The sequence below is a fragment of the Cynocephalus volans genome, chromosome 15 (genome assembly GCF_027409185.1).
Source record: "Cynocephalus volans isolate mCynVol1 chromosome 15, mCynVol1.pri, whole genome shotgun sequence".
In the NCBI taxonomy this organism is placed as follows: domain Eukaryota; kingdom Metazoa; phylum Chordata; class Mammalia; order Dermoptera; family Cynocephalidae; genus Cynocephalus; species Cynocephalus volans.
Genome location: NC_084474.1, coordinates 45514121 through 45529153, shown reverse-complemented (window position 1 = coordinate 45529153; position 15033 = coordinate 45514121). Strand labels below are relative to the sequence as shown.

At 42.1% G+C, this 15033-nt stretch overlaps 1 protein-coding gene across 3 annotated transcripts in view; it reads right to left on the bottom strand.

The window, feature by feature from the left end:
* DECR1 (2,4-dienoyl-CoA reductase 1) overlaps nucleotides 1-6833 on the bottom strand; it is a 43381-nt gene extending 36548 nt beyond the window's left edge. For all 3 annotated transcript variants that reach the window (XR_010021770.1, XM_063079468.1, XM_063079467.1), the window contains exon 1: nucleotides 6323-6833. Coding sequence is in view for 2 of the 3 variants with exons in the window: in XM_063079468.1 (XP_062935538.1) it covers nucleotides 6323-6391 (69 nt within the window). In the remaining variant the exon portion in view is untranslated. The remainder of the gene's footprint in view (nucleotides 1-6322) is intronic.
* Nucleotides 6834-15033: the final 8200 nt, after the last annotated feature.

Below are 15033 nucleotides of genomic sequence, written 5' to 3'. Positions count from 1 at the left end.
TAAATAGAAAACTATAAAACATCATTAAGAAATTGAAGAAGACCTACATAAATGAAAAGATGTGTCATGGATTGGAAAACTTAATTCTGTTAAGAGGGCAGTACTCCCCCAATTGATCTGCAGATTCAATGAAATCTCTATCAAAATCCCAATTGCCTTTTTGCAAAAGTTGACAAGCCTATCCAAAAATTGATATTGAAATGCAAGGGACTCATCATAGCCAAAGATGTTCATTAAAGTACTGTTTGCAGTAGAAAAGACCACAAAACATCCAAATGCATTTCCATAGAAGACATATCCAGTGAATGAAGGCACATCCATATAATAAAACATTGTTATATGGATCTATTTTCTACTAAAAGAAGGAACTAGAACTTAGTGCTAAAAGTAAACATTGCAACAGATATACTGTTTATTCAATCACTCAACAAACATTTGTTGAATCCAACAATATGAGGCATTATGTGTTAGGAACTCAAAGTAGATAAATACATATAATATCCTCCCATTGGTGTGCTTTTTTAAATGAGGATGTCTTCATATGCATGTTGATATATGCACAAAAATTGTTGGAAGGATCTACAAGAAACTTTGTCGTAGTAATCTCTTGGGAGAGGGACTTATGATGTCACTGTGTATCCTTTTGTACTGCTTGGATGTTCAACATGTTCATAGTTAAGACAAAATTGAATCATATATTCAAGCACACAATACAGGAAGAGTGCAGAGGAAAAGAATGTAATAGCAAAAAGGAAAAAGGCATAGAATCAGTTTCATGATAAGGACATAGGCTTTACTTGAAGTGTAAGTACTCTATATTCAACACTTAAGTGTGAGCTATATTTATAAAGACAATGAAATACATCCCTATCTATTTTTTTGGAGTTTCTAACTACCTGTTGGTTTAGGTCAAATAAACATTTTTTTAGATAAAATTTACTCCAACTCAAATTCACATAATAAGAGCTTTGTAGTCTGGGCCTTAACTGTCACCTAAAAACATCAGTTTAGTAAACACTGAACTGCTCTATTTTTCAAAGAATGAGTTTGAGAAATGTTCATCTTTGCATTCTCAAAGCACCTCATGTATTTCTTGCACATAGTCAGCCTTCCATAACTACTTCCCAATTTATCCTGTCCAGTTGCTAGAAGGCACGTGTCTGTGCCGTGTATGCATTCTCTCAATGCCCAAACCACTGCCACTTCAGCATAGTGCATGTGGTTTTTAGCTGGAGGCATCTGGAAATACCAGGGGCAGCTAGGTGGCACGTTCAACTATATGTTCTAGAGACAAAAAGGATAGTCCTGCAGAATAAATAATCATCCTACCCCAATTGGCCAAAATAGCTGAAGTGGGGGACATGGGGTACAAATGCAATTTGTGGTAATGAGTATGCTGCCAGTATGAATCTGGCCTTCACATCTTGGGCATGAGGGGTGACAATCAGCTTTGTATCTCATGAATATTCATAACCAAAAAAAAAAATAGCTGAAGTGTCCAAACTCTACCACACCCATGTCTTGCAACTGGCTGTGGTAAGCTTATGCTCTGTGCCTGTGTGGATTATCTGAGCACCTCTCCCTGCTCCTTAACTTAAAGCAGGGCACCGCACAGAGGCCACTGATATTGAGCTTCCGCAGAGCACAAATCTCGTTGCCACAGCAACTTGAAGGTAAGGCTGAGCAAATATAAAAGAAAGTACTTAGCTGGATTCCAAGCTTCAAAGGCTAGGCTGAATTATGCAGTTGCCAGTAGCAAGACAGAAATTACATTTTTGAGTAATGATACATTTTATAGCAGTGAACATGAGTCCTTGAAAAAGTAGATGCTCTGTGCTACGGGTATACTTCCCACTTTTATTACAGTTCTTATATGTCTGCAATAAGATATAGACCAAACAGATGCTTCCCCAACACGACATAAAAAGGGGAGATGAAATCAGAGAGATAAATTAGGAGGCAATTTAAAATTTTCAACTGGGGTCTTCACTTTCACCTGGCTCTCATTTGAGTCATCTCTTACTGTTCCCCCATCAAGTTAGCCAAAACTAACATAACTATCTTCTTTGAACCAAAAATTAGAATGTCTGCTCTTGAAAGGGTTTGTTTTGATTTAGAAATTTGCTTAAATGAAAACGTATTACAGATAAACATGACATTATGATCAGGTATAGAGTTCACTCACTCATTTATTTTTAGCAAGTGTTTATTGAGCATCTACTATGCCACAGACATAGGCACTGATCTAGGCAATGGCAATACAGCAGTGAATAAAATAGACACAATATTTTACCCTAAGCAAGATTACCTTTGGGGGGATGAGGGAATAAACAAATTAAGTGACATATGTAGTGAAATTAAGTAAAATATGTGAACTATATTAAAAGTTGATACGTACTGTGGGGAAAAATATGGCACAAAACAGAGGTAGAACATTGCTACTTCAAATAGAGTAGTCAGCAAAAGCCTCACTTAGAAGGGGACATTTGAGCAAAGAACCAAAGGACGTGAGGGATGAGTGACATGGTTTCAGGCAAAGGGAAGAATAAGAACAAAGGCGCCAAGAAGGGAGGCTGCCCAGAGCATGGAGGAACTGTCAGGAGGCCAGTGTGGCTGCAGCAGGAGGGAGGGAGGGAGACAGAGACAGGAGGAGAGGGCAGCGAGGTAAAGGGGACTGGATCATGCAGGCTGAATCAGCCACTACATGGACTTAGGCTTTTTCTCTGAGTTGACTGGGAAACATCTGCAAAGTTTTGATATGATGTGCCTTAAGCTTTTAGAGGATCGTTCTGGCTGCCGTGCTGAGAATGGAGTGTAGGAGGTAAGGGTGCAAGCAGGGAGACTAGTTAGGACATTTGTATAGAGGGCCAGCAAAGAAACAATGATGGCTTAGACCAAGGTGCTACCATTAGAATTGGTAGAAAGTTAGCAAATACAATTACTTGCAAGTCTGAAGGTCCCAGAAAGTGAGGATGTAATGAATTACCACTGTACCTAAAATTGCCTGGTCCAATGATTTCTCCTTGCCTCAAGCCCAACGTCCTCACACGTTGACTTATTTCGCTAAAAGCAGGTAAACGGGTCTCCCACTTACTAAAACGATAAGGGTCATTCTCAAGCTTTTTCCACTTCAATGTCTGTTACTTCTGCTTTGCTTTGGTGTTCTAGAAAGGTTACAGAAAGAGACCTGTCAGACAGGAGGCACTCTAGGTTAGAGATACTGAGGGAAGCAGAAATAAAAAGGAGACAACAACACATTCCACACATATTTCACATGTAAATTAGCCTGAATCCAGAAGACAACCGGGCTAGGAGTGGTTAGGGAAGGAGACCTGAAGATGACTGAGTTTTCTAGTTTAAGTGGCTGCATGTGGTGTGATGCCATGACTGAAACTACTGGGGTGACATGAGAAGACCCAAACTGGAAGATTAAGGATAAAGAATTCTGTATTAGAAATGCCCCCCTGGGATGCCTTTGGAATATTCAGATGGAGATATCTAAGCCGCATTAGAAAATACAGTTTTGAAGCATAGAGTGTACATCCGGGCTAAAGGTAATGGCAACATTGTCTCATCAGTCCAGTAATGGTGAAAGCCTACAGTTCTAACACTGCTGTTATGACAAAATGCAGTGTGGGGGTTTCCCAGACTGGAAGGGATTAAAGTTCAGCTATGTCCTAATTCTAGACTTATATTTACCTAGGCATTTTGACCTCAGAGTGATTCATCAATTTAGGAAGATCATAAAACAGTTGAGACTGCATTTTCTACATGGCATTTTTTTTAAAAAAAATAGGTGTTGCCAAACATCAATAGAGTGCCTCCTAATATGAGCCAAAGGAAATCCTAGCTAACTTTAGAATTTCCCTACTCTTTTTTGGTGTTTCTAGTGACCTTTGGGGAATAAACTAAGATCTAGATTTTTTTTTAATATTATAAAATTAGCTTTGCACTTTTGAGAGGAACATTGTTTTGAAATTTCTTCACATGCATACTTGAGCTTTGAGGCCACCGTCACCCACACAGGCTCCCCCTCCCATGACTCCCTCACACCCTCCTTCTCTTCACCTGGTATATCCCACCCATCTCCAAGTCCCATGCATTTTACCTCTGCAGTATCCTTCCTTTCTACTCACTGCCTGATTTCAAAGGCCCATACATCACATCATTCACAAATACTGAGGCCTACTGTATATCATCTCTTAATTGGTCTCCAGCCTTCAGGCTCTGCTCACCCCAACCCATCCAAAACGTTGCTCTCCAGAAAACTGAAAGCATGATCATGTTACTTCTCAGGATCCTCCAATGGCTCCTGCTAGCTACATAAAGTCCAAATTCCTTAGCTTCATATAGCACACCAAGTTGCCATGACCTGGCTCCTGCCCCTCTCTCCTCCCCTGCCTCATCTCCCTTGAAATTTCCACTCAGGAAAACAAAGTCCTCAGGGTTCCCCAAACTGTTCCCTACCTCGCTATCTTCACAAAAATTGCTCCCCACCACCACCCAACATCCATCATTCAAACACAGCTCTGAGAGCTCTGATGCCTTCCCTAATACTCCAAGACAGAATGAACATTCTCACCCCCACCTCTGCAACTTAGTTATGGTATAATCCAGTTTAGGAGTCCCAGAGCCCACTGACATATCAAGATTGGCATCCCTTACTTCTCTCCTTCCTCCAGATCCCACCTTAAATGCCCTCTCTTAGAGACTGGCATTCTCAGGGGAATTAAACAAAACTGGGCTTCATCTCACACCACACATTCAAACCTTCAAGTCCAGTCCATTTTAGTCCTCAATAGACACAGGGCCAAGCACAAGCCAGTTCTCACTAAATGTTTGAGTTGAACTGAGGCCTACTATCTAACAGCACAATTTAATATAACACTTCACAAATTGGTTCTACCACAAATGAAATATTTCTCTTGGTTCCTGGTAACAAAAATATTCACAACAGAGGTTTTAATTGTAACAACTTGTATTTGCCCACAAAAATATGACAGTCCCTTGGAACAACCTCCCACTGCACAGATGTTAAGACTTTTCCTCTCAGGAATTCAAACAACAGCCTCCATGAGCAAGGAAGGGGACAAATCACACTTACAGGTGTCTCTCTTACCTCCATACCCCACATCCTCAAAATTTCCATTTTTCTTAAGCAAGGGAATTTCACAATTGTCAGATTACAATTAAGTTTTAAACAAGTTCGTTTTTTCTCTCTCAAACTGTATTGTCTAACGGTGACAGAAGAGCTGGGATATGGTTTGTATGACATTATTACAATCCTAATGATTTGTGTTTAAAAAAAAAAAATCTCTGAAGACTTTTCTACCTCATAGAGCTGCTGCAGGTTTCAAATGAGAAAGTTGAGAAGAAATCAGAAAAAATATATAGTCTTCTCTCCCCCCCACCCCCCATCACCTATAACCTAGTCTTTACAGGAGGAGAAAACAGTACCAACAAAACTCGGCCATGAACATATCCCACTTTAAAAGAAAGTTCTCTTACTTGTGAGAATTACCACACCAGTTCTTTGTGTTCACCTTTGGAACTACTGCTGCCCTTATTTTTTTTAAAAAAGGACACCATGGCTGCCCATTCTGTCAAACCGAAAACAATTTTTTCACAGTTGGCAGATTAATTTTTCTACCGGGCTAAAGAACCTGCTTTCAGTTTATTAATATTTTAAAATGTAGTTGGGGGGACGACCTGCCTTTGATATTACTGTTCTTTTTGTTTTTCTTTCTCCTTCTTCCCTTTCCGGCTGAACTCACTTGCATATTTTATTCCGATTATTGGTCTAACGGAGAGATGTTGACAAAACAAAACAGCAGCGTGGAGGAGACAGAGGTGGAGGCCACCTCTCCCAGCTTTACCTCCACGAAGGGGAGTCTACAGACAGCTGAGGTTTAGTTTTTGTTTTAGTTTCATGCGAACTTGTTTGTATTAAGGTTTAACTGCATAACCAACACACAGATTTGCCTGGTAAAAAAGCACTTCAGGTAAGGCCAATGCGCCCTCGTGGGCCCACTGCCCCACCCCCCGGCTCCTCTCCCACTCCTGCTCACGGGCCTGCGGGTGCCGCATCTTTTCCTGCCCTTTTCCACCTCTTTCCACCCAACTTGGAAACTTGCAGGAATGTGAACACTGGGAAAACCACGTGCCCTCCCTTTCCCTACCCACACCGAGCCTTCACCCGAGATAGGAATAGGCCCGCAGCCCCCGCTCCTCGCACGCCCCCGGGGGCCGCCCCGGACGCATGCACGGGCAGGGTGCTCACGGGGAGGAAGCCGGGCCCTCGGACCCTCCAGCGCCGCCTTACCCGCCGAGAACCGAAGCCACGAGGCAAGCGGGAGCCCCGAGCAAAGAAAACCCGGGCCAGCAGCGCCATGCTAGGCCTCCGAGCTCAGGCCAGAATGCCGCGGGCGCAGGGGGCGGGCCGGTTAGAGTCAAGCTCCGGAGCGGCGCGCGCGGGCTGGCCTGGGGCCGGCAGCTGCCTGGCCCTGACGCCCCGCGCCCCTTGACCCTCAGGCTCGGCCGGAGGGCGCCGCCTCGCCCCGCCTCTCCGACGCTTTTTCTTGCTCTTTCTCCGTGTCGGTCAGAGTGTGCTGTAGGGCGGAGAATGGAGGTTTGGGTGTCCGTGTGCGAGTGGACGAATTCCTGCGCCACACAAGGCTTTCCAGATTGCAGCAATACACACGCTGCCCCACGAGAGCTAATACCCTTCTCAGCAATTGATATTTATTCCTGAAGTTTGTGGACGGTGTGACGCTTAATCACATATGATCATAATTATATCTCGGGTTTGAAACACGGCCTCACTTTTCCTAAGAAGGCTCTGAAAGCGAATGACAAGGGCAGCTTAGGGCGGCTGTGACACTTGGCAGGACACACTGCCCCCTATCGCGGAGATGCAGCGCGGCTCTGACCTACGGCCCTGGCTTTTCTCTCAAAGGGTTTAACATTCACGTTAAGAGCAAACGCAGTATAATTGCTTGAGTTCTATGTATATTCTGGATATTAGTCCCTTGTCAGATGCATATTTAGCAAGAATATTCTCCCACTCTGTAGGTTGTCTTTTCACTCCGTTGATTCTTTCTTTTGCTGTGCAGAAGGTTTTTAGTTTTGTTTTTTTTATTTTATTTTATTTTATTTTATTATGTCGATATACATTGTGGCTGATTATTGTTGCCCATCACCAAAACCTCCGTCCCTCCTCCCTCCCCCCTCCCCGCAACAATGTCCTTTCTGTTTGCTTGTAGTATCAACTTCAAGTAATTGTGGTTGTTATATCTTCTTCCACCACCACCACCCCCCCCCCCGGGTTGTGTGTGTGTGTGTGTGTGTGTGTGTGTGTGTGTGTGTGTGTTTATATATTAATTTTTAGCTCCCACCAATAAGTGAGAACATGTGGTATTTCTCTTTCTGTGCCTGACTTGTTTCACTTAATATAATTCTCTCAAGGTCCATCCATGTTGTTGCAAATGACAGTATTTCATTTGTTTTTATAGCTGAGTAGTATTCCATTGTGTAGATGTACCACATTTTCCGTATCCACTCTATCAGATGATGGGCATTTGGGCTGGTTCCAACTCTTGGCTATTGTAAAAAGTGCTGCGATAAACATTGGGGAACAGGTATACCTTCGACTTGATGATTTCCATTCCTCTGGGTATATTCCCAACAGTGGGATAGCTGGGTCGTATGGTAGATCTATCTGCAATTGTTTGAGGAACCTCCATACCATTTTCCATAGAGGCTGCACCATTTTGCAGTCCCACCAACAATGGATGAGAGTTCCTTTTTCTCCGCAACCTCGCCAGCATATATCATTCAGAGTCTTTTGGATTTTAGCCATCCTAACTGGGGTTAGATGGTATCTCAATGTGGTTTTGATTTGCATTTCCCGGATACTGAGTGATGTTGAGCATTTTTTCATATGTCTGTTGGCCATTTGTATATCTTCCTTAGAGAACTGCCTACTTAGCTCTTTTGCCCATTTTTTAATTGGGTTGCTTGTTTTCTTCTTGTAAAGTTGTTTGAGTTCCTTATATATTCTGGATACTAATCCTTTGTCAGATGTATATTTGGCAAATATTTTCTCCCACTCTGTTGGTTGTCTTTTAACTCTGTTAATTGTTTCTTTTGCTGTGCAGAAGCTTTTTAGTTTCATATAATCCCATTTGTTTATTTTTCCTTTGGTTGCCCGTGCTTTTGGGGTCGTATTCATGAAGTCTGTGCCCAGTCCTATTTCCTGAAGTGTTTCTCCTATGTTTTCTTTAAGAAGTTTTATTGTTTCAGGGTGTATATTTAAATCCTTAATCCATTTGGAGTTGATTTTAGTATACGGTGAGAGGTATGGATCTAGTTTCATTCTCCTGCATATGGATATCCAGTTATCCCAGCACCATTTGCTGAAGAGGCAGTCCCTTCCCCAGTGAATAGGCTTGGTGCCTTTGTCAAAGATCAGATGGCAGTAAGTGTGTGGGTTGATTTCTGGATTCTCTATTCTATTCCATTGATCAGTGTGTCTGTTTTTATGCCAGTACCATACTGTTTTGGTTATTATAGCTTTGTAGTATAGCTTAAAGTCAGGTAGTGCTATGCCTCCAGCTTTATTTTTTTTGCTCAGCATTGCTTTGGCTACGCATGGTCTTTTATTATTCCATATAAATGTCTGGATAGTTTTTCCATTTCTGAGAAAAATGTCTTTGGAATTTTGATGGGGATTGCATTGAATTTGTATATCACTTTGGGTAGTATGGACATTTTCACTATGTTGATTCTTCCAATCCAAGAGCATGGGATATCTTTCCATCTTCTTGTATCCTCTCTAATTTCTCTCAGCAGTGGTTTGTAGTTCTCATTACAGAGATTTTTTCACCTCCTTGGTTAACTCTATTCCTAAGTATTTTATTTTTTTGGTGGCTATTGTAAATGAGCAGGCTTTCTTGATTTCTCATTCTGCATGTTCACTATTGGAGAAAAGAAATGCTACTGATTTTTGTGTGTTGATTTTGTATCCTGCTACTGTGCTGAAATCATTTATCAATTCCAAGAGATTTTCTGTAGAGGTTTTAGGCTGTTCGATATATAGGATCATGTCATCTGCAAACAGGGAGTTTGACTTCATCTTTTCCAATCTGGATGCCCTTTATTTCCTTCTCTTCTCTGATTGCTCTGGCTAGTACTTCCAACACTATGTTGAATAGGATTGGTGAGAGTGGGCATCCTTGTCTAGTTACTGTTCTTAAAGGAAAAGCTTTCAGCTTTTCCCCATTCAGGATGATATTGGCAATGGGTTTGTCATATATGGCATTAATTATGTTGAGATACTTTCCCTCTATACCTAACTTACAGAGGGTCTTTGTCATGAATGAGTGCTGAACTTTATCAAATGCTTTTTCAGCATCTATAGAGATGATCATATGTCCTTGTGTTTGACTTTATTAATATGGTGTATCACATTTATTGATTTGCATATGTTGAACCAACCTTGCATCCCTGGGATGAATCCCACTTGATCGTGGTGAATAATTTTACTTATGTGTTGCTGTATTCTGTTTGCTAGTATTTTAGTGAGGATTTTTGCATCTATATTCATCAAGGATATCAGGCTGTAGTTTTCTTTTTTGGTTATATCTTTACCTGGTTTTGGTATCAGGATGGTGTTTGCTTCATAGAATGAGTTTGGGAGATTTGCGTCTGTTTCAATCTTCTGGAATAGTTTGTAAAGAATCGGTGTCAATTCCTCTTTGAATGTTTGGTAAAATTCTGCTGTGAATCCATCTGGTCCTGGGCTTTTCTTTGTTGGCAGCCTTCTGATAACAGCTTCAATCTCCTTTATTGTTATTGGTCTGTTCAAATTTTCTACGTCTTCATGGTTCAGTTGTGGGAGCTTGTGTGTGTCCAGAAATTTATCCATTTCCTCCAGATTTTCAAATTTGTTGGCATATAGTTGTTCATAGTAGTCTCGAATGATTCCTTGTATTTCAGATGAATCAGTTGTAATATCGCCTTTTTCATTTCTAATTTTTGTTATTTGAGTCTTCTCTCTTCTTTTTTTTGTTAGCCATGCTAATGGTTTGTCAATTTTATTTATCTTTTCAAAAAACTAACTTTTTGACTCATTGATCTTTTGAATTGTTTTCTGGGTTTCAATTTCATTCAGTTCTGCTGTGATCTTAATGATTTCTTTCCGTCTACTAACTTTAGGTTTGGATTGTTCCTGTTTTTCTAGTTCTTTAAGGTGAAGTGTTAGGTTGTTCATTTGCCATCTTTCCATTGTTCTGAGGTGAGCATTTAATGCAATAAATTTCCCCCTTAATACTGCTTTTGCAGTATCCCACAGGTTTTGGTATGATGTATCATTATTTTCATTAGTTTCAATAAATTTTTTGATTTCCTGCTTGATTTCTTCTTGGACCCATATGTCATTAAGTAGAATGCTGTTTAATTTCCATGTGTTTATATAGTTTCCAGAGTTTCATTTGTCATTAATTTCTAGTTTTAATCCACTGTGGTCTGAGAAAATACATGGGATAATTCCAATTTTTTTGAATTTATTGAGACTTGATTTGTGACCTGATATGTGATCTATCCTGGAGAATGATCCATGTGCTGATGAGAAGAATGAATATTCTGAGGTTGTTGGCTGGAATGTTCTGTAGATATCTGCCAATTCCAATTGGTCTAGAGTCTTGTTTAGATCTTGTGTTTCTCTGCTGATTCTTTGCCTAGATGATCTGTCTAATATTGACAGTGGGGTGTTCACGTCCCCTGCTATTATGGTATTAGTGTCTATTTCCTTCTTTAGGTCTAATAGAGTTTGTTTTATAAATCTGGCTGCTCCAACATTGGGTGCGTACATATTTATGATTGTTATGTCTTCTTGATGGATCAGTCCTTTTATCATTAAGTAGTGTCCCTCATTGTCTCTTTTTATGGTTTTTAGTTTAAAGTCTATTTTGTCAGATATAAGAATAGCTACTCCAGCTCGTTTTTCTTTTCTGTTTGCATGGTAAATCTTTTTCCATCCTTTCACTCTTAGTCTATGTGAATCTTTATGGGTGAGGTGGGTCTCTTGTAGGCAGCATATAGTTGGGTCCTCCTTTCTGATCCAGTCAGCCAGACTGTGTCTTTTGATTGGGGAATTTAAGCCTTTTACATTAAGAGTTGTTATTGAAAGGTGTTGATTTATTCCTAGCATTTTATTGGTTGTTTGGTTGTCTTAGGTGTCTTTTGTTCCTTGCTTTCTGATTTACTGTTTGGTTTCTGTGTTTGTTGGTTCCTTAGGTTGTAGATAGCGTTTTTGTTTGATTGTTTTCTCTTCATGAATGCCATTTTTATTATACTAGTGGGTTTTGATTTTTCTTGGGTTTTTATGGCAATGGTAGTTATTTTTCAGGAACCAAACCCAGTACTCCCTTGAGGATTTCTTGTAAGGGTGGTCGTGTGGTAGTGAACTCCCGCAGTTTTTGTTTGTCTGAGAAATATACTATTTGCCCTTCATTTCAGAAGGATAGCCTTGCAGGGTACAGTATTCTTGGCTGGCAATCTTTGTCTTTTAGTATTTTGAATATATCATCCCATTCCTTTCTAGCTTTTAGGGTTTGTGATGAGAAGTCTGATGTTAGCCTGATTGGGGCTCCTTTATAGGTGATTGGACGCTTCTCTCTTGCAGCTTTTAAGATTCTCTCTTTGTCTCTGAGTTTTGCCAATTTGACTATATAACATGTCTTGGAGAAGGCCTTTTTGGGTTGAATACGTTTGGAGATTGTTGAGCTTCCCGGATCTGAAGATCTGTGATTTTTCCTTTACCTGGGAAGTTTTCTGCCACTATTTTGTTGAATATGTTTTCAATGAAATCTCCATTTTCCTCCCCTTCTGGAATACCCATGACTCGGATATTTGAGCGCTTGAGGTTGTCTGATATCTCTCTCAGATTTTCTTCAATGTCCTTGATTCTTTTTTCTTTCTCTTTGTCTGCTTGTGTTATTTCAAACAGCCCATCTTCAAGTTCAGAGGTTCTCTCTTCAACTTCGACAAGCCTGCTGGTTAAAGTCTCCACTGTGTTTTTTATTTCGCTGAATAACTTCTTCAGTTCCGCAAGTTCTGCTACATTTTTTTTCAGGACATTGATTTCCTTGTACATTTCCTCTTTCAGGTCCTGTATACTTTTCCTCATTTCATCATGATGTCTAGCTGAATTTTCTTGTATCTCACTCAGTTTCCTTAGAATTATCACTCAAAATTCCTTCTCAGTCATTTCAAGGGCTTCTTGTTCTATAGGATCTAGAGTTTGAGATTTATTAACTTTTGGTGGTGTACTTTCTTGATTTTTTGTATTTCTGGTATCTTTTTTTTGATGTTTATTCATTGTGGCAGGGGGTTTCACCGTCCACCGGTTTGAGAGTATTGACTAACTAAGATGCTGCTGTGGTTGCCAATTAGGTATGGCTACCTCCGTGACTGCTCAGTTGGCCTTTAGTGCCTTGTGTGTATGGTTGCCTCGGGTCTTGGGCCTCTCCGGGGAGCCACCTTTCTGGTCAGCTTGGACTCTGCTGGGCTGGTGGATCACGTACCACAGGGTGTGTGATCTCTGTTGAGCTTTCACTTCCTGTGCAGGACTTCTTCCTGTTCTGTGTGCTCTGGCCCGGGCTGTTGGATCGTGCAGTGGCGAACCCACAGGGTGTGTGGTTTCTTTCGAGTCTCCGCCTCCCTGGCCACACGTCTGCCCGCTCTGTGTGCACTGGGCTGGGCTGGGACGTGTCTTCTGCACCCCTCGTCTATCAGCTGGGCCTTCAAGACCCTGCTCGGCACCGCCTCGCCCAGGAAGTCTACCAGGTTTCTGCTAGGCACAGATGACCGGTCGCTCTGGGTGCCTTTGTAGCACTGTGTAGATATTTCTCGGGACTTATCACCTTCCTCCTGGTATCGCGGTTATTTGTGTACTTGTCTTATCTCCCACACCAGAGCGTGAGCTCCTCAGGGGAGGAGCCTGCAGCACACGGTTCACCTTTGTATCCCCCCGGCACCGACCGAGTCCGGTGCCTGCCTGAAGACAGCTCTCCGGCAGGTTTAAGCGGACTTGGGAACTCTCCTACCACACTATTCCCAACCAGAAATTGGTTAGGCATTTTTCCGAACTGGTGGCAGCAGAGAAGGTATCTGCCTCCCAGTAACAGGAAGTTTACCGGGGGCGGAGTCCAGGGTGTGGTGGAGTGACAGTTGGCCCGCCCGTACTTCCTTGCCCTCCTGACACTGGCCGGGGACGCCCCACGCCACCAGCCCCGACAGAGAACCGGGGAGGGAGTGGGAGGGGAGGCCTGCCCGCAGGCCCCGGGAAGCCCCGCGCCGGGGCAAGCAAGTGGGAAGGCTCAGTGAGGAGCCGAGCCGGGCCGGAGTTGCCACCACCTGAGAAAATGGAGGCAACCCCAGGATGGTGAGTAGCCTGGTGATGCAGGCGGAAGCCGGGTGGGCGTCAGCCCCCCTAGCAGGGCCGGGCCAGGGGTCACTCACAGGGCTGTGCCAGGTCGGGCGCTCACTCTCTGCCTCTGGTTTGTCCCCTTCCCCGTTCTCGGTTCCCGCCGCCTCGGGCTGCTTGCTCGGTCCCATGGCGCGGCTCGGGCGCTCCCAGGAATCTTCTTTTATGCCGGCCTGAAGCCTCGAATCATGAATACGGGAGCTGGCCACCTTCAGCACGGCCCCGGCCTCCAGGATCCTGTCTGCATCCACAGCAGCCCTGGCGCCGTGTTCCCTTGCTTGACAAAAGCGACTTTGCAGATGTGATCACGTCAGGTTCTCCAGAAAGGGAGATGATTCTGATTAGCCGGGTGGGCCCAGTGTAATTACAAAGGTCTCAGACCAAGAAATGCAGGGTCCTCCTTGACTCTTCTTTCAAGAAGGTTTTTAGTTTGATATAGTCCTATTTGTTTATTTTTTCTTTTGCTGCTTATGCTTTCGGGCACGTGTTCTTAAAGCCTGTGCCCTGACCTAACTGCTGATGTGTTTCTCCTATATTTTCCCTTAGTAATTTTACAGTTTCGGGTCTTATACCTAGGTCTTTAAAACACTTCGAGTTGATTTTAGTATGTGGTGAGAGATGCATGTCTAGTTTCATTCTTCTGCATATGGATATCCAGTTTTCCCAGCACCACTTGTTGAAGAGGCAAACTTTTCCCAATGTGGATTTTTGTTGCCTTTGTCCAATATCAGATGGCTATAAGCCTGAAGAGTGATTTCTGGGTTCTCTACTCTACTCCACTGGTCAGGATGTCTATTTTTATACCAGTGCTATACTTGCTTTGGTTACAAGGGCTTTGCAGTATAATTTGAAGTCAGGCAGAGTTATGCCTCTGGCTTTTTTTATGTTTGTTTGTTTGTTTGTTTGTTTGTTTGTTTGTTTGTTTGTTTGCTGAGGATTGCTTTGGCTATTCAGGGTCTCTTGTTTTTCCATATGAAAGGTAAGATTGTTTTTTCCATTTCTGTGAAGAATGTCATTGGTATTTTGATGGGGATTACATTCAATCTGTAGATTGCTTTCGGTAGTATAGATATTTTCACAATGTTAATTCTTCCAATCCAAGAGCATGGAATATCTTTCCATCTTTTTGTGTCTTCTTTAATTTCTTTCAGAAGTGGTTTGTAATTCTCATTGTAGAGGTGTTTACCTCCTTGGTTAAATTGATCCCTAGGTATTGTAATTTTTTAGTGACAATTGTAAATGGGCTTACTTTATTTCTCTTTCTGTTAATTCATTATTTGAGTATATAAATGCTACTGATTTGGGGGCATTTATTTTGTATCCTGCAACGTTGCTGAAGTTATTAACCAGCTCTAGGAGTTTACTGATAGAGTCTTTAGGTTTTTCTATATAGAGTATCATGTCACCTGCAAATAGGGAAAGTTTGACTTCATCTTTTCTAATCTGGGTTCCCTTTATTTCTTTCTGTTGCCTGATTGCTCTAGCTAGTACCTCCAGTACTATATTGAATAGAAATGGTGAGAGTGGACATCCTTGTCTTGTTCCTG